The sequence below is a fragment of the Coturnix japonica genome, chromosome 1, assembly GCF_001577835.2.
Source record: "Coturnix japonica isolate 7356 chromosome 1, Coturnix japonica 2.1, whole genome shotgun sequence".
NCBI lineage: Eukaryota > Metazoa > Chordata > Aves > Galliformes > Phasianidae > Coturnix > Coturnix japonica.
Genome location: NC_029516.1, coordinates 78267954 through 78286956, shown reverse-complemented (window position 1 = coordinate 78286956; position 19003 = coordinate 78267954). Strand labels below are relative to the sequence as shown.

Here is a 19003-nt window from a genome sequence, read left to right as displayed (position 1 = left end):
AAATTACTCAACTCAGACCTGTGTCAACACTAACACTGGGGAATGAAACCTGGCTTCCAAATCTGACACTGGGAAAGGCTCCAGTTGTCAGAAACTTCATGAAAGCATTAATGCAATGATACCTGCAGTTAAGATTGTTGCCATGCAGTTACAGAACTTCACAAAATACAAGGTGAAAGCATGAATACAACAGTGTTTGTTGGGTGTTTCAATTAAAAGTTTTAAAAGATTTTGCTTCAAGATGCACTCAGCTAACAGTAATCTAATACAATACATAAATGAGTTTGGCAAACTTCTACTAGACCATTCACGAAGAATGCCTCCAAGTGGATTTCAAGCTTATAATTAAATCTCATAATAAATGAGAGGAACACTATTGGAAGCATATAGGAAATAGTCAAAATTTTACTCAGTCCCAAATCCAGTAACTCGTACAAGTCAAATTTCTGCACAACAGTCTTAACATTCTCCCCTTTATTCAAAGTGAGAAGTTTAAGGGAAGTTATTCTCCTTGGTCTTGTTTCTAGTGAACACAACACAGTTGACAGAGCTGAGCCAGTTAATGATATTCTCAGCGCTTGCTTCCCCTGGTCTTTGCATAACAAGGCCTTACATCACATTACTTGCAGTACCTGCTTCTAAAGTATGCCGGTTGAAGGTTGAAGATTTACCACACTCAGAGTTTAACAAAAGAAATACCACAAAATGCCTGGCTATTCTGTCAGCGTGTACCCATTGACAAATGAGGAAGGAGGGAGGAGAGGTAAGCTCGCAGCAGGCTGCCAGCTCAAGGACTGCAAGAGGAAGGCAGCTTTTCCTCCCTGCTCTCAGTGCTGCAGACTGACTCAGCTCCCCTGCTTGGCAGTGGACGTCTAGTACAACACACCGCTGTCACCAGTGCTGTGGGCCGCGGCAGCCTGGCTCACTCCTGAAAGGCCAGATGCCCTGGAAGCTGATAACCTGTGCACATCTCTGCACATCATCCTGGGCTGGGGGGAATTCAAAGGAGGAGATATGGGAGATATGCATGGCACACACATACACGCGTGAATGCCTCTCCCTTTACACAGCTCTAAACAAAATTAAGCTGCTCATGTCATTTTACTGCCACATTAGCTCAAGCATATTAAATTCCCAATTCATCTCATTCACCTCACTATCTTCCATACTACACTCTGCCTTCTATTCATACCCAAAAAGATCACTGACAGCACCAGGAAAAGTAGTGATAATCCAACAATAAAACATTCAGGAGTGAGAAGTTAACGGGAACTAAAGAATTACAAGGTTTTTTTAACCTATTTTTTTTCAGTTTTACTAGTCTGATATTAACACAGTGCAGCATAATTATTTAACAATTTTATTTCTTTTGCTGGATGTAAAACATTAAGGAACTGAATTCACAGAATTACAGAGACTGGAGGGGACTTCTGGAAATTGTGAAGTCAGGCTCCCCTGCTAAAGAAGGCTCACTCATATCGCATAAATTTAATTATAGAGATGAAGGAATTGATATTTTGGTGGCCAGTTTCCTCTAGGACTAGCACTATCTTTACAGTGAACACTGCAGTTCTCACAGCTGCAAACAACTTTAAAGAAAATATTAAGTCTTCATAAATCGAAATGTGGTTCAGTCTCACCTCAACTGTATTCTTGGCTGGCAAAAACTATTTGGGAAAAATAAATAACCACTTATCCACATTACTGTTTATCCCACATGTACTTTGCAACAGGATCTTGTGATATTTAATGGCAAGTAATTCACTGTTACACCTCAGAAACAAAAATGGCTATGAGAGAAGCACATTGAGCAACAGCCATACCACCTCATCATCTAATTAGTTTGAAAAATCATAGGATGGTTTGGAAAGGGCCTTTAAAATCTAGCTAGTTCCAACCCACCTGCTATAGGCACGGACACTTCCCACTAGACCAGGCTGCTCAATTCAAATCCCCATCCAGCCTCGCCTTGAATACCTTCAGGGAGGTGGCATTCACAAACTCTCTGGGCAACCTGTTCCAGTATCTCACCACCCTCACAGTAAAGAATTTTTTTTAAATCTACCCTCTCACAATTTAAGGCCATTTCCCCTCATCTTGACTAGGCTGGGCTGGGAAGGGAGTGGGGAAAAAACAACTATTTGCTTACTACAAACATTGGCAAAACATATTTATGGAACTGAAGCCTGAGGGATGCTGTCTTTAAATGACAGGAAGATTATTTAATCCAGGCAGTGCAGGGTGAGTGGCCTCTCTGAGCATGCAGGGAAATACGAAGGGAGATTGTGGAAATTCTGCCTGGGCCTGAATTTCCACACTCAGTTTGATCCTCCTTTTTTTTTTTCCCCTCTTCTCTTTTTTTCCCTTCCCCCCCTTTCTCATCCATCCATCTGGAAGATACAAAATGGTTCTGTTGCAAGAAAATGATGGTTTGCAATGAGGTCCTGGACCTTTGCCAAAGTACTGAACAGCAAACCTCACAAATCTTGCAATTTCTGACGGTACCTACTTCAGCTCTAACTTTAAAAAACAAACAAAAACCCAACACCACTTCAATACTTCTTGCAGCTTAGAGATGCAGGGCCCCTCCATCCCGGCACACCTCACTCGGCCCAGGCGGAGCGAGCCCCTCCTGCAGCCCCAGCAGCGGGCCGAAGGAGGCATCTAGTGGCCGGGAGCAATTCCTGCAGCCTCCCCAAGCCCTGAGCTCGGGCCTTCATTTCTGAGCCCCTAAAGACACTGCAATCCGCTGGTGGGGCTTCAACATGATGCACAGGTGTGTGGCAGCAACCTGTCCCCAGCACTCATTTTCCCTGTGTTCTGTGCTAATGTGCCTTCTGCCCCATCGCTGTCAATTACATGCCTCATGATCAACCTCAAGGCCAGACTTAGGTTCTTTGCTTCATAAATACTCCTGGGAACAGTAGACGTGTCAGTATCGTTTCCAACCAGTATGTAGCTCACTGTCCTTCACCAGACAAACAAATAGTGCAGGGTAAAGCGATTTTCTAACTAGTTCAGCTACAGATGTGGAGCACCAATTTAAGTAGTGGCCTTGACCACTGAGTGACAAGTAAAGCAGGAGAACAGAATGCTAACTCACCTTCCCCAGCTCTGACCCCTACCCTGCCTCACATCCATTGCACTCGTTTGGGCAAAACACTGAAGTGACTAAGGAAGGCATCCATCATAGAAGAGCTGCCCACAAGTAGTGCACAAAGCTGACTCAAACCATAAATGCACAAATAAAACATAAATAGTATTAAAAACCCATAAAAACCTGATTATTAACCTCCATGAAAGTTTGTAACGCCTTCTCAATTCTCACCTCTCCCGTTAGGCAAGTGCCAGAAATTTAAGGCACTAGTTTTATTAGAAAACCTCCAATATTACTTCTTCAGATGAACAGCAGTGTTAACCGCAACATACATATCAAACAATAAAAGAAGAAATAAAAAGTGGACATCCATATTGCACATCCATATTGCTTTCCAGAGAAACATTTTTGCTTGAAACAAACCAGGCCTCCTATTCATCTTTGTTATTCCACACTTATCTTTGCCATCTGCCCTGTGACAGAATCATGGGCACGTGATCAAAATCTTAAATTTCTTCTTGTTTCTGGAAATCACTTAGCTGCAACAATAACATTGCAGGCTCTGGAAGAAAGCATTGCCACTGTTCCTTCAGAGAAAACAGAGCAAGACTGAAGTTTGCCATTTACAACCTTTTAATGTAAATGCTTGCCCTCTTGCTCAGAGATTAATCTAGTGCAGTGAACAACCTGTGTTGAATACCCTTCATGCCATCTTCTAACACTGCCACACAATCTTTACATTTGCTGCATTACAGCTCACTCTCTGCAGCAGCCCTGACAAAGAAATCAGGAACTAGAGCTTCTTCATCTCTCTCCTGGACAAGGCGGAGGGCTCCCTAAAGTTCATACTCAGTCTCTTTGTGATGTGCAGACTCCATCTGTCCCAGCCACCTCAGTCGGAAAGGTGTCACCTAGTTTTCTTCATCAGTCCTTTAAATCATTTGGTAGTACAAGTGAAAAGACCTATAAAAGTGCAAATCATCAGTATGGTACGGTGAAGAAGCTCTATTTCAAACTGCAGCTGACAGGAGATAACAGCGGTATCACAACTATACCAACAGGTGAACAAGAAAAATAGGCCTTGTTGTTCTTGTCAGGGTTGAAGGAAGTTTCCTTCAGAGCAAACAGCAGAGAGGCAATGTTTAAAGCCAGTGTTTAACTCAGCCTCCTTCTGATCCCCACAGACAGCACCTCCATCTCACCTGTTCACTGGTCTGACAAATAGAGTGTTGGTCAGATCACTACATGCAGCGGGTCTTGGAGGAGACAGGTACATTTTTGGCTGAAAGGTATGAAATCACCAAGAGCTGCCTCTTGCCACTCGTCGCTCTGGGGCTGAGTTATGGTAATGCCTGGAAGCTAGAAAGCAATTCTGCAGCAGAACTGCGACTTCACTGCAGTTCTACTGAAGATCAGTGAGAAGCAGTGAAAGTAATTCAAGCCCACTTTGTCCTACTTCTACACAATAAATGCACACATAATTTTATGTGTATCCATGTTTTTGTGTATACATATAAACTTTTTCAAGTTTTAAACACCAACACAGCAGGTTGGCTTGCAAAGTAGCCATGTGGAAATGTAACACTAGAATAAAAAGACAAATTGCAGAAGTAATACAAAAGCCACTTTCCAAGTATCTACCTTCCTTCATATATGGAAACTGAAGTGTGAAGATCTTTCTGGCACTTCTATTTCTTAATTCAAAGATTAGCCAGAACATGGCTGCATTTGGATACAACTGCAAGCACCTGGGTTGGCAGACTTCTATTTGATGAAAGGTTTCTTATGTTGATTACTCCAAAGGAAGGATGCAGTCCTTCTTGAAAGTCCTACCGCAGACCACCTTGGAGCTCTGGTTAGCAGAGTAGCTGTCACCCTACTCAGGGATGTTGCACATACCAAATATACTATATTCCTCTTATAGAGATGACATAAATTTCCAGTATTCTTTCCAAGTATGATTCAAGAAGGCTGGCAATCTTAAGACAAACACATTACTGGCTGAAGCCTAAGCATCTCAAGATGAGCTCTCTTTGTGCCTTGGTTACCCAGCAGAAATCACCTGAATGATATCAGTTATCAGATGTTGTTCTCAAAGGGCACTGACCTGGTGCCATTCCTCAGCTTGTTGACATGCAGCACAAGCTGAAATACCTCTAAAAGACGATCACAGCAGAGGAGTTACATGAATTTGTCAATCCATGCTGCAGGAAGTTTAATCAGAAGAAACACTGCAAATTAATAGTAAAATTTTAAATACTCTCACTGTCTCTGAAAACTCAGCTCTTTCTCCTCTGCCTAACCACTGCTTCACCGATGCAGCAATTTGCATGTCTCATCTTAGCAGGCATTCGTCTAGCAGGAGATGTCATTCCTGCAGCAGACTTTTCCAGGTAGAGACTGAGAATTAACAGAGCTTAGTGGAAACCATTAAAGACTCTAAAGGACATTCAGTAGAAGCCCAGCATCACTCTAAAAGTCTCTACCACAGCCTTACCCACTTGAAATATAAACAAAGGACAACAAAAGAATAGTGATAATCTCAGATGTATTGCTAATAATAATAATAATACAATAGCACAAAAATTGATTTTCAAATGGAGCCTGGCTGCCTTCTTGCAACCTTAAAGCAGCAGAAAACAGCTTAAACCCAAGTAACTGTCTTTTGGCCCTGAATAACCAGAATCTACTTCTTGAACGAGTTCCACCAACACAGGAAGTAGTACTGGTGACTGAGATAGCTGTCAGTTCACACAGGCTGTGATGGAACTTGTCTGCATTTGCACCTGAGCAACTCCTAGGCATCTACACACCTTTTCTATTGCCCAGTTTCCTCATGTATCAACAAGCTGCAAGGGGCATCAACAGTTACAAGAAAAAAGTAGTATAGCAGAGCGTGGAACACTTAGCTACATTACCATCACTTTAAAAACATGCGTTCTTGTTGCCAGCTGGGAACAGGAAAACTCAATTAAATTATTTTCACTTCTCTTACGAACAGTTTCACTTTTGAATTGCTAGTTTGGGAAACAAATGTTTCACTTGAACATCAGCATAAAGATACCACTTCAATTTGAAAACATTTTAACCTCCCCGTGTGATAAAAAAATACACTTCATATTGGAATAACTATGTAACAGATGAAATGGGAGGGATCCATTTTGAGTGTCTCTGCTCCGCAGTTGATGGAGCTCAATGTAGTTAGAAATGCATATGATGGTTCTGGCAGAATTGTTTGGGGTGACTATTGGAAGGAAGAGATAAATAGTCATTTTCTTCATAATCAGTTTTCACATCCTAAAACCCTCTCTCAGATGCTAACAGGGTTTCCCCTCAGCTTAGCTGGCCATCAGGAAGATGGACTACATCCCACAGCAGCCGAGTGCAGCAGGCTGGAGGCCAGTCCTGCCGATAGAGCAGGCTGCTGCCAGCACCCTTTGCCTGCACTGATACCAGCACTACAGTGTCAGCAATGCCACTTGTTACTGCCCTACGGAGGGCAACCCCATCTCCACACCAGCAAAGACAGGCATTTGCAGCACCCCAATAAAGGTGCGCGTGCATCACACCCTTAAGTACCAGGCACTCTAGATTTTGGTGCACATGAAAGAATAGAGATGATAGTTTCAACTCTCGATTCTACTGGGAGCAACTTCCAACCAAAGCAAACATCAGACCTTTAATGCCCTGTCCAAATCTGTGAGCGTGGACTCCTCTGCTTGCACGGAGTCTTGCAGAGGGTAACAAGGCTCTGAATAAACCCAAGAGCCCACACTAGTGAATCTCAAAACAGGATCTTGAGATGTAACATTCCACTATCCCAGCCAAAATGCAGCTCCAGGGAATTCCCATAGAAATACCTGTTTTTTTGCGTGCGTGGCTTTTTTTTGTTTGTTTGTTTGTTTTTTTCCCAGCCCTTAACACCTATAACAAAAGCTTGAAAGTCACTAACAAACACTTCCTGAACTCCACAAATCAAATGCAGGCAACAATAATCATCCAGCTATTCAAAAACAAACAAACACAACATTAAAGTACCAGCCATAGATAGATACTCTTCTCACAGGCCAACACAGGAGAAACCACCTTCTCTTTTCAATACACCCTACCACTTGTCAAAGCCTCAGAGTAACCCATTGCATGAGCATCTCGCAGCAACCCTGGGCACTCTGGACTTAATAGCACCTGAATCTCTCAGAAACTGATATTCTGCATCCAGACTAAGCAACCTTGTTAAATTCACCAATCAACACGCTCACCAGAATCCAACATGATTTATTTGAGTATAGCATAGCACACAGTATTAAGTTGGGTGACACTGAGGAAAGCTATGCAAGGCAGCACCTACTTCAGGATAGGGAGTAATATAAAACAGCATCACAACTGAGACATGCTATCATCTCCATCAGTGACTAGCTGATGCTATCTAGACTGGAAACTATCCTGGCCGCAAAAATCACATTTAAAAGATGCACACACATCCCCAGCTTAACAAACAAAGTACACATTGACAGTAGTAGCCAATTTCTAAGGGATACCTCCTTTCTTGCATTTTATCTGCACGCACTTAAGCCTCCTGAGTGACAAACACTGAAGTCAGCTTAAGCCTACTCTGTAGGCAGAAGCAGCCCTGACCTTGTCTTGCTTCCACTGTGGTTTGTTCAATCTTCGGTGGACAGAAGTTAAGCTGCAAAATGCCACAGTCAGTTCTCCATTCCAGTGCATTACACACAAGCGCAGGAACACCAGCATGACAACATGGGGTAGGGTGCAAGCAGCTGAGCCAGGACTGTTTCTTTTCCTAACGGTGCAGCCATTCAGATGTGGTATTTCACTATTACCTCTGTCAAGTTTGTTTAATTCACTTCTTCACCGGGGAGCTGTAGTTCAGACTATTCACTGCATCTTCAATCTGTGTTGAAGATGGAGTCAGCATTACACACGTAGTGAACTGAAAGTGAAAAAACTCTGAAGATATAACCCTTTCTTCATAACTACAAACAGAGAGAGCTTCTCATTATCCCTTCAATCTCTCTGACAAGAAAGGACCAAACTTACAGATAGAACACCCCCATGATGCTTCAGTGCACCCCAAAATAAAGTAACTAGTGACCACAAGCTAAACAGAACACAAGCTTGCCAAAATGCAATAGAGGTAGAAAACAACATGATCCCACTTGTGGGCAAAGGCTGCCAAATCATTAATAGGCACAAGATTTAGAACCACTGGTAGGAGCCCATGGCTCCGCTGAAACAGGCTGAATTTTTACAGCAGCTTCCCATGCATTAGAATTGCAGTTCTGACAGTAAGGACAAACTGAGTGAAACAGCACTGCAGTCCAACAGCAGCTGGGCTTGATGCTTGACATGCCTGGCAAAGCATGAGTAAAAAGGAGGTAACTCTGGCAAGTAAAAATTGGGTACCTGGACCATTTGAAAACCTCAGTGGTTTAACCATACTGATATTCTGAACTATGAAATCACACCATCTTTCTAACATACTGACACAACCAGAGCATAAGGTATCATTAACCACAGTGCCATCTCTCCAAGCTATGACATCACGCAGGGTTAATTTCTTGAGCTAAAGTCCATAGCAAGAAGGTTTAGAAGCAATGGATTTTCAGGAAGCATCATGGAGTGTAGCATCCCTGGCGCCTGAAAGCAAACAGAAGATACAGGGCCACACATGACTGGAATTTTTTATCATTACTTCCTGTAATGTTCCTCCCCAACACCCCCAGAGGTGGCCACTGACTGGACAATAAATGTAGACTGTTTTACATAAGCTGATACCTTCATGGCACAAACCTGGTCCAATAGTATTCCAGCAAAATATATTCCTCCTTGTCCTGATGAAAGACCACATTTGATTCATTTCAAAACATAACCAATGAAGTAAACCCCATGTCACAGAAAACAGACATTCCAGAGGTACGCACTGGATCAAGAGCACAAGCAATGCTGGCCAGGCCTCAGAACTTGGGCCACATCACATCCTCCACAGGACACTTCACTTCTTCCTATTGTCACCTGAGGAGCAGTGAGACCTGTGAAAGCAGCACCCAACAGCTGGCTGACCTACCCCAGCTGCACTTGGTAGCACCCAGCTTCTTACAAAGCATCTACTGCAAAACCACCCACGGCACCTCTGTCAGAAGGAACAAAATGGTCCCACAAATCTGACTGTTAGAGTGCTGTAACAAAAAGATGGCAAACAAAGGGTGCGACAGTGCAAAAATGAAGAGCAAACTACCACCTGCTATAGATTTTAGAGCTCCATTAGAAGACACACAGGGAACCAACTCACCTGTTTAGAAAGCTAAAAGTTGGTTAATAAATCTCAGGCAGTTATATTCTTCACAACTTAAAGAAAAAAAAATAAAAAATAAAAATAAAATAAAATAAAATAAAATAAAATAAAATAAAATAAAATAGGGAAAAAGTATTAATATGGTCTGAAATCATTTTCTACATGACTCACCCTTTTACTTTAGCCGAGTTATTTTCCAAGCAACGTATCTTCTCACAGACAGCCTGGCCTCCATTCTAAGGGATGCTCAGCAGCTTTTTGTTCATCCTACCTGTACTTTTTATTTCCATACACTACATGATTGGTTTTATCCCTTCCTGTTTATCACGTTATTCTGGATCTACAGACATAATTCAATCACTGCAAAGTCCCTTTCCGGCACTGTTCAACCTATCTGAAGGTTGTGAAAGATCCTGAGCATTTGTCTACCGTAAGTCATCAAGAGTGAACTTTACCTTCATCATCCGTCCTTTACAGCTATATTTGTGCCATACTTATCAACGCTTTTCAGCAAAAGAAAAACAAATTTACACACTATAAACTTTTATTGACCACAGTCCTTTGCTGCAGGGAAGCCCATCACTTCCTGAGCGTACTCTGTTACGCCGTCAGTGGGAGCAGCGGTAGCAGCAGCATCTCACCGGGGAGCACAGCGACATTGCTGCTGGTTTCCTGTTACCGAGCTCGGGTGGGCTTCGGATTTAAGAGCCCCGGACACACACACGGTAGAACTGGCACTCACCTCCCGCGTCCGCCAGGTCACAGGTCTCGCCGTGCAGCGCGGCATCCCTCCTACCATGCTGCCCACGGCCGCTACGCAACGCCGCGCTATCGCCGCTCCGCCGCCTGCCCGGCCGGGCAGCCACCCGTCCAAACCAGCTTCAGACTCGGGCAAATCTCGCACTCTTTCAGGGAGGAGAAGCGGCGTCGGGAGGCAGGCGAGCAGCAGGAAGCTGACCTCAGCAGCGCCGGCGGGGCGGAGCGCAGCCCGGGCTCGTTCGCTCCGTGCTCCCTTGTGGCAGCACGGGCAGACGGCGCGGCCTCGCAGCGTGCCAGCCCGGGGCACGTCACACCGCCGTCCGCCGGCCCCGGGGAGCGCCTCGCCACGGCGCTGCGGAAACACGCGTGGAAACGGAGGAGCCGAACGGCTCGGTGGGTGCCGGCCGAGGATACGGGCTGGCAGAGGGAAGCCGCAGTCGTTTAAAGCCCTGCCTTAAGGCCTCTGCGCTGCTGCTGACGGGAGAGGGGAAAAGGGAAGCGGGACGGCCGGGCAGTTCGTTCTTTACAGTGTTTTTCCTCTACTTCCTCATCTGCTCGGCGCAGGAGCCTGCGATACACCTTTAATGCGCATCTGGGAGATCCCATTCCAGAGGGGAGGAGCACGAAACGCAGCGACTTTTAACAAAGCATTTAACGACTGCTCGTTTTGTGTTGCTTTTACTTCGAATTCGCTGCGTTTTGTTTACTTTCTGTCCGTTTTGAACTGTTTCCTATACTCTGAACTGTAAATCCAGTTCCCTTCAGCAAGCAAGAACAGCTAGCCCATAACTTGCAAACACAAAGGAGCAGATGTAACCGATCATCATCTAGCACCCGGAATCTGACTTCCAGCCCTCAGCCTGCCACCTAATGCCTTGCTTTTACTTTCACAACCTGAATAAGTACAGAGCAGGAGCCAGGCCCCAGCTACCTTAATCTCAATGCCATTTCTGCGCTAACATACATGTAGCTGGGCAGCTACCTGCTTTACTTTGCAGGTACTGAGATACTGGCTTCCATCCCAGGAGAGATTAACTATTCTTTTCGGTAAACGATAAGCACTAAAATGATATACAACTGCTTCCTCACTAAGGAAACACAGGTAGCTTGAAGCCAGAATTATATCAGAACTAGAAAGGTAACTTACACACTCATCTCCGCATATTTAGTGATTACCAGAACTCAGAATCCACAAGTACCACAAGAGCGCTGTTCTGGAGGTGGCACGTAGGCAAATCAGCAGGCAAGGCTAAAACACAGGCGAGAACACAACTTCAAAGAGAAGCAAAAAGATATTCCCAAACCAACACTCGTGCAGCATCATTCATCATAGCAATGGGAGTCCACCAGAGACAGAGAGCTCTCCAGGCCATATCCTATCCCAGGTTTATCATAACTATTTCACAGAAACCATTTCCTACCTCTGCTTTGCAGAAGAGATTATATAGCAGAGAGAAATGTTTATTCTTCGCTATTCAAGCTGTGATTTGGTTTTGAAAGCACACCGGTCAGTTCCCACAAACACCGGTCTCTGTTGGTAGTGCACTGGCCTCCTTCCTCCTGCCTTCACTTCAAATATACATGTACACCAGACAAGACTATTTCAATAGATACTGAAAGCAAATCTCTGGCACACAACATGACAGGCAATCTGTTACAGAAACCTAAAAAACACCGGAAGAACTTTTAAAATAAATAAATAAATAAATGTGTTCTTAGTAAATAAAAATCATCACCAGTTTGTGGGCTCACAGATCACTTAGGCATTGTTGAATGTTAAAGATACATTTTATCTTGACTTAGTAACAAACTAAAAACACTCCCACATCATAGAATCATAGAATGGCCTGGGTTGAAAAGGACCACAATGCTCATCCAGTTCCAACCCTCTGCTATGTGCAGGGTCACCAACCAGCAGACCAGGCTGCCCAGAGCCACATCCAGCCTGGCCTTGAATGCCTGCAGGGATGGGGCATCCACAGCCTCCTTGGGCAACCTGTTCCAGTGCGTCACCACCCTCTGTGTGAAAAGCTTCCTACTAATATCAAACCTAAACCTCCCCTGCCTCAGTTTAAAACCATTTCCCTTCATCCTATCACTATCCACCCATGTAAACAGCCATTCCCCCTCCTGTTTATATGCTCCTTTCGAATACTGGAAGGCCTCAATGAGGTCTCCCTGGAGCCTCTTACCAGTGTCTGTAAGCAACCTGCTATTGCTTGTTTTGCAAACCATTTTTTAAGTGTTCTGGAAGACCCTCCTCTATCAATACAACTCAGGCATTTACTACTGAAATAGCCTTATCCCTAAGACAACAAGTCATACAACAAAAAAAGCTGGAGAAACACCAGCTGAAGTATTACGTTGTTTTCAATACAGAAATCTCTGTTTTGTTTTTTAACTGTCTTTTTACGTAAGAAATTTCCTTGAGAAGCTACAGCAACATCTGCTTGTACTTCCAAATAATTATTTCTCTGTATCTTTGCCCATCCCAGATTGCCTTGACTGACGTCACCAAAATAACAAATACATTTTAAATCTAAGTTCACCACTTGCAGCATTTCAGGACCAAGACTGTAAAAGTCATCTCAAAGTTAAACAGTTTGTGCTTAACACTACAAACACTTTGACTTCTCTCATCGTCTTTGCTGGCTAGTATTATTATCCTATCCAGAGGTCTCTGCCTTCAGATACAGCATTAGATCAGCGATTGTTATGCTGCAGTCATTATTTTCTATGGGGTCTGTAAAAGTAATTAAGAAGACGAGTCTAGTGCCAGATATCTCATAAGAGAATTTAAACCTATCATTTATTTACTGGCCCTTTTTTTTTTTTTCTTTTTCCTCCAGTGTTTTCCAAATAATCAAAATTTGAAAACTTACTACCTTAAATTGTGTCAATTCTTTTTCTTGCAGGGAAAACAAGATTATGAAAGCTCATAAATGGTCATTGAAAGGGATTATATAGGCATCCTGTACCTACTAGTGAGAATAAAAACCCACCTGAGAAAGGAGGCATGATGTAGGAAGTAGCAAGCACCTACAAGTTGTACGTGCTCCTATGCATTCAGCTCTTGTGCGCTTAGAAACTCATACACCCTCAAACAATTAGTTGCTCTGCATGATTCCACTATTAACTCAAAGTTTTATATTGCTTGAATGATGGTTGCCAGCATTCACTTGCATTTGACAATTTCTCAGCTCTCATTTCTATTTCCCACTCCTAAATTAAAGGCAGGTAAAGATTAGGATCAAGTTATCATTGTGTTTGTACTTCTGAGCTGAAAAAATGGCTTCCCATGGCCTGCTATTCTGCCACTTTATGAGCACTAAAATTACTTCGATGTGAAGTTGGGGAAGACCTGAGAAAAGAAGATGCAAAAGAGAAAGTATAAAACTGATGGATCTTGTATGGTTCAAAGTTTACTCCTGCTAACCAGGAAGGAAATAGAACAGCAAAGAGGAACAAACAGACATTAAGAGCATATGTATAAAATGCTTAAAAACATAACCTGGAAGTGACCATCAGTTAAGAAGTGCAAATGTCTTATAATTCTCTGATCAATCATGTTTGCAATATGAGCTAATCCTGCCTCCTATAAAATTCACATGAGAGTTGTGTTCATGTATACATACAGAGTTTGCAGGAATATCAAGAAATTATCATCTCCACTGAAGCTCCATATTTTACCCCAGTATTACAAACAAATACAATATTAATCACTAATTCTAAACAAACTCACTACTCAATTTGAAATGGATACAATTTCCCAGTCCAACGCTTAATTACATTGTTCTGCAATACTGCACAGTTCATATAACGCTAAACAGACAATGAATTCAGCTGCAATGATAAAACATCCCCAAAAAACACCATCAGCAACTTGTTTAGTCAGAAACAGCAGAATTACCAGCTTAATGACTCCTGAAACTTAGCACTGCTTGGAAGTTCTATCAAATCTTTTCACATATGCTTATGTACACACAAAAGCTCTCTAAGCTACGTCTCATACTGACAGCATGCATACAACAGCAGAGCTGCATCACCAGGAAGCCTCTCCTCCATTACATGCTACACACACTCACAAGTGTCAGAACAACTTCAGGTGCAAATATACATAACATATTAAATACCAAAGCCCAAAATCCTAACCACCAGCAGCACGCTCTCTCTTCTCCAATCATTATTTCAAGAGGAGAAATCCCTGTTCCTCTCTGCTGTGCAGAAGGCATCAGGATACTCTGCACAAATTACAATGATCTGGGGAACATTAGAAATGCAGAAGTTTACTCCTTACAATGTAAGTGCATGTATTACCTGCAGCACAAAAATCCCATAATTCCAACATGATAATCACAGAATCACAGAATTACCCGGGTTGGAAGGGACCTCAAGGATCATGTAGTTTATCAACCCCCCTGCCTAGCAGGGGGCACCAACCATACACAATTTACTAGATCAGGTTGCCCAAGGGCCAACTCGTACCAACTGGTACTTGACACACCTCAAGGACGGGGCATCACACACCCTCACTGGGCAGCCTGTTCCAGGACCTAACAACCCTTCTCTGTAAAGAACTTTCCCCTAACATCCCAACTAAAATCTTCCCCTACCTCAACTTAAAAACCATTTCCCCTAGTCCTTCCCTATTATAAGCCTTTCGAAAGATTTATCCCGCTCCTGGGAGTAAGTTCCTCAGGTACTGAAAAGGCATGCAATGAGGATCACCCACGCCAACCTTCTTCTTTCTCCAGGCTGAACAAACGCCAACCCTCAGCTGTCCTCATAGGGAGGTGCTACCAGCCCCGCTGATCATCTTTGTGGCCCCTCCTGCTGGACCCTTTCCAAAATCTCCATATATTTTTTTGTAATGAGGGCTCCACACCTGGACGACAGTAACTCCAGATGGGGCCTCGAGACCAGAGCGAGTAGAGAGGGACCGAATCACCCTCCCGTTATGGTCGCCTGCTGACCACCCCTCTCGTATGGACAAGGACCCCATTTTTTGCTTTCCGGGCTGCCACGAGCGCACTGCGCTCAATGTTAAGTTTCCATCTACAAAGACACCCTAGGTCTTTTCAGCCGAGCTGCTCTCAAAGACAACTCCTACCCAGCCTGTAAGGTGCCCTGGGTTCTTTCCGGCCCAAGTCAAAACCTTGCACTTTGCCGAGTGTTGAAACCTTGCTATTAGGTTCACGCCGAGCCCACGCTTTCCAGGCCTGTCAAGGTCCTCTGACATGGCATCCCGTTCCCCATCACACCAGTAATCCGACTGCAACCACTCAGCTTGGTGGTCCATCACGCAAAACTTGCTGAGGGTGCAGCTTCCATTCCCTCATCGATGTCATTAATAAAAGGGTGTTAAAAGAGCACCGGTCCAAGACAGACCCTTGAGGGACAAAACCGCTCGTTACCGTGCTCTCGGCCTCCACCTGGACAATAGAGCCATTGACCACCACACCTTCTGTCTGCGGCCTTTCAACCAATTGCTTATCCATCTAGTTGTCCACCCATCAAATCCACTTCCTCCAATCTGGAGATGAGGATGTGATGGGGGACCATGTCAAAGGCCTTGCTCAGGTCCAGGTAAATGACATCGGTCGCCTTCCCTTCATCCACCAACGCCGTCCACTCCATCATAGAAAGGGCCACAAGATTAGTTAAGCAGACCTTCCCCTGGTGAAGCCCATGCGGCTGTCTCGGATCACATGCTCGTTCTTTATGTGATCAAGCATGTTGTCCAGGAGGATCTGTTCCATAATCTTCCCAGGCACAGAGGTGAGACTCACCGGCCTGTAGTTACCCGGGTCCTCCCTGCTCCCCTCTTGTAAATGGGAGTGACGTGACCCTTCCTCCAATCATCCAGGACCTCACCTGACAGCCACGACTTCTCAAATATGATGGAGAGAGGCTCAGCCATATTCAATTATAATTCCTTATAATTAAGAGGGTTTTGTCTTGTATTGCTGTCTAAATGGCTCAGTAAATAAAAAGCCATTCTTTATGAGATGAAAATGCAAAATAAACTTTTGAAGAGAAAACTGCAGTAGTAGCTTCTTCTGCACCTTTGAGATCTCCGATTAGAAACTATTTATTAGAAAGATATACTTACATGTTTTTTAAAAACACAAAGGGAATCTGCTTTCTGCCCAAGGTGTGCTGTTGCAATTCTCTAAGCATGTTCTTAAAAGAGACAAGGAGATCCAAAGAATAGCTGCAAAGAAAGCTATTTCACTCCACTAATTTGAATTAAGTTTGAGGCTTCCTATCTTTCCTCCTAAATGGAAAGCTAACAGTGATAAAGCATCAAGCCCAATTAGAAACAGCCACTACACACAACTACTTGTGTGAATGACTTCCTTCAGAGTGTTTAGTTGTTTTCACCAAATCCTTTAATGATCAGGCTAAATATTGTAATCTATAGAGGAAAAACTCCTTCAGCTTCAAATTTCATTCACTAACTGTGTTACTGAATTTAAATCTTTACACATTTTAAAATAAATCTTTCAAATCTAAGTTACTTTAATGAAATGCTAGAACACCACTGCTGCAGCCTGTGTCCTATATGCCAGACACATGCACTGTGATTCTTTTTAGCTTACAGTGTTGGTTTGCCTGAATTTGGTACATATTTGAGTGTTAATAGAAAAGACAGTGATCAAGTGCAACACAAGACTTCCAAAGCCAGAGCTATGGGAAACCAGATTTTCTGGAGGTTGTTCCCACCAGCACCACGTTTGCCAAAATCCTGAAACCTAACTTCATGTAGGGCTGGAACCTACAAATCATTGCTCTCAAATCTGACAAAAACCTTACAGATGCCTCTAGGCACAGGAAAAAACTAGGGAGCATAGAGGTAAGGTCAGGTACCGACAGGAGGGCCCATAGAGGTAAGGTCATATACAGGAGGTCCATCATCTTGCCTCAGCACATCAGGGCGACATTTTCTTCCATCAATTCACTGCCTGGGATAGCAAGCTGGGCAGCTCAATTGGTGGGGAGATCATTCTCACTTAGTTTCACCAAAAGCAATACCATGCCAGCCTGGAGGCATCCTCCCAGTACTTTAACATAAAACTGCTCCTCCCCACTGCAGCCTTGCCTCCTGGCCTGGGGTACCCTTGGCACTGGCCCCCTCACAGCTCTGAGGGCAGCACAAGCATCCTCTCTGTGACAAAACTCCTGTGGTGATGGCCAGCCTGGCTGTGGCCACAGCCATCGCCACCATGGCCAAGGGCCAGCCACCACAGTGGATTGACAAGATGATCATCGCTCACAATGAGGTGAGCAGCCTTCAGCTGCTCTTCTGCTTTCACCAACCGCAACTTCCTCACGATCATCATGAACTCCAGGTGTTCCTGCAAAGCCATTAATTAGCCTTGGCTAATAGCAAGCTCCCTTTAAAAGCAGCACGGTAATAAATGCTGCTTACAGCTTCATGCACTAGAGCAGGTATTTGCTTTAGTATCTCTCCTGACAATGTCCACTCATATCCAGAGGCCTGACACCAAACCCTGACCCGTGAATCAGACGCTACAACCTGCTCTTCTTTATTTATGAGTTTCTCTGCATTTCAACAGCAAACTGAGTCATTTTTTTCCTCATTCAATCAAAAAATAATAAAAGCATTATCCTCTGGTCTGTGGTTATCTCCCCAGTGTTTGTGTGGGACTATGTGTATAACATCTTCTATTATGCAACAGTTAGCATTACTATATAAAAACACAAAACAGATTTCCATCATTCAAAACCAAAGTTCCATTTCAAACATGCAGAAAAGCTCTGCAAAACCATATATATATATATATATATATATATATATATATATATATATATTTAAAAAAAAAAAAACAAAAAGTATCCCTAGTATTTCAGCTATCAAAAGTCAATACACTATAAAAAGTGCTCACTGATGCACACCTAAATACAGCAAACATCAAAGAAAATCACCATTTTCCTGCACCTGAGTCTAAAACTCACCTGTGGGACATCACAGAAGAGAGAGGTCTCTTGTCTCTCCAGCATAAACAGAAGGAGCACAGATACCAATCTGGACATTAGCTGCCTGCCTATGTAACTTAAGCACAGTAGCTGTACCCATATATTGGCCTTTCCTTATTCACACTTTCCTTTGTTTTGATTGGCAGGAAGAAAAACCACTAATTTAAGCCAGGCCACCTGATACCAAAAGATGTAATGCCTTATAGATCCAATCTACATCCTTGATCTATGCAGGAAAGCAACACACACTTAAGTTGTTAGGGCAAAATAGTGGCTTTCCAGTAACATAAATTTTCCTGTTCCTGCATCTGTCCCACACTCCTGAAGCTGAATGCTGTTTAATTATGGCCACTCACACAAAAACTCCACTTCTCTTTTCTGTAAGAGACTGGAAAGAAGAGAATGCTATCAGATGATGCTGGTGAAGGAATGCAAGGCCTGGCCCAAGCACACTAGCACTAACCAGTTACCACACTGACAGCTTCTTGTCATGCAGATGTACCTGATTTCCTTCAATCTGCTGAAAGATCAACATGATCTGTATAAGCAAAAGTAACACCTCCCAGACACTACACTGACTGGCAAGGCCTAGATGGCTGAGATAAATGCAGGCAGCTTGGCTGCAGCATTGGCTTATTTATATTCCTAAAATATTTCACATACTTTAAGGACTTCAGATGCTAGTAAGTACATCTGTAAGGAAAGGTGGGAGCGCAGTGTAAAGATTCCACCCTAATAACCGAATAGTAGTGTAGTGGTCCTTCCATCCTTCCTCACTCTTATAAAACCCCAAAACAGGGCCTCTGATAGAGGTCATGTCCAACAAGTTTGAA

The 19003-nt window shown here is 43.5% G+C and overlaps 1 protein-coding gene across 8 annotated transcripts in view; it reads right to left on the bottom strand.

Moving 5' to 3' along the window:
• The window catches only part of BBX (BBX high mobility group box domain containing), a 136228-nt gene that overhangs the window by 91728 nt on the left and 25497 nt on the right, over window positions 1-19003 (bottom strand). Inside the window, exon 1 of one of the 8 annotated variants that reach the window (XM_032447973.1) lies at window positions 10153-10747. The exons of 5 other annotated variants lie outside the window; for them this stretch is intronic. In XM_032447973.1, coding sequence (XP_032303864.1) covers window positions 10153-10209 — 57 coding nt within the window. In that variant the 5' untranslated portion in view covers window positions 10210-10747. Of the gene's footprint in view, window positions 1-10152; window positions 10748-19003 lie in introns of those variants that run through there. 2 more of the 8 variants (XM_015877935.2, XM_015877925.2) reach the window with 2 other exon arrangements.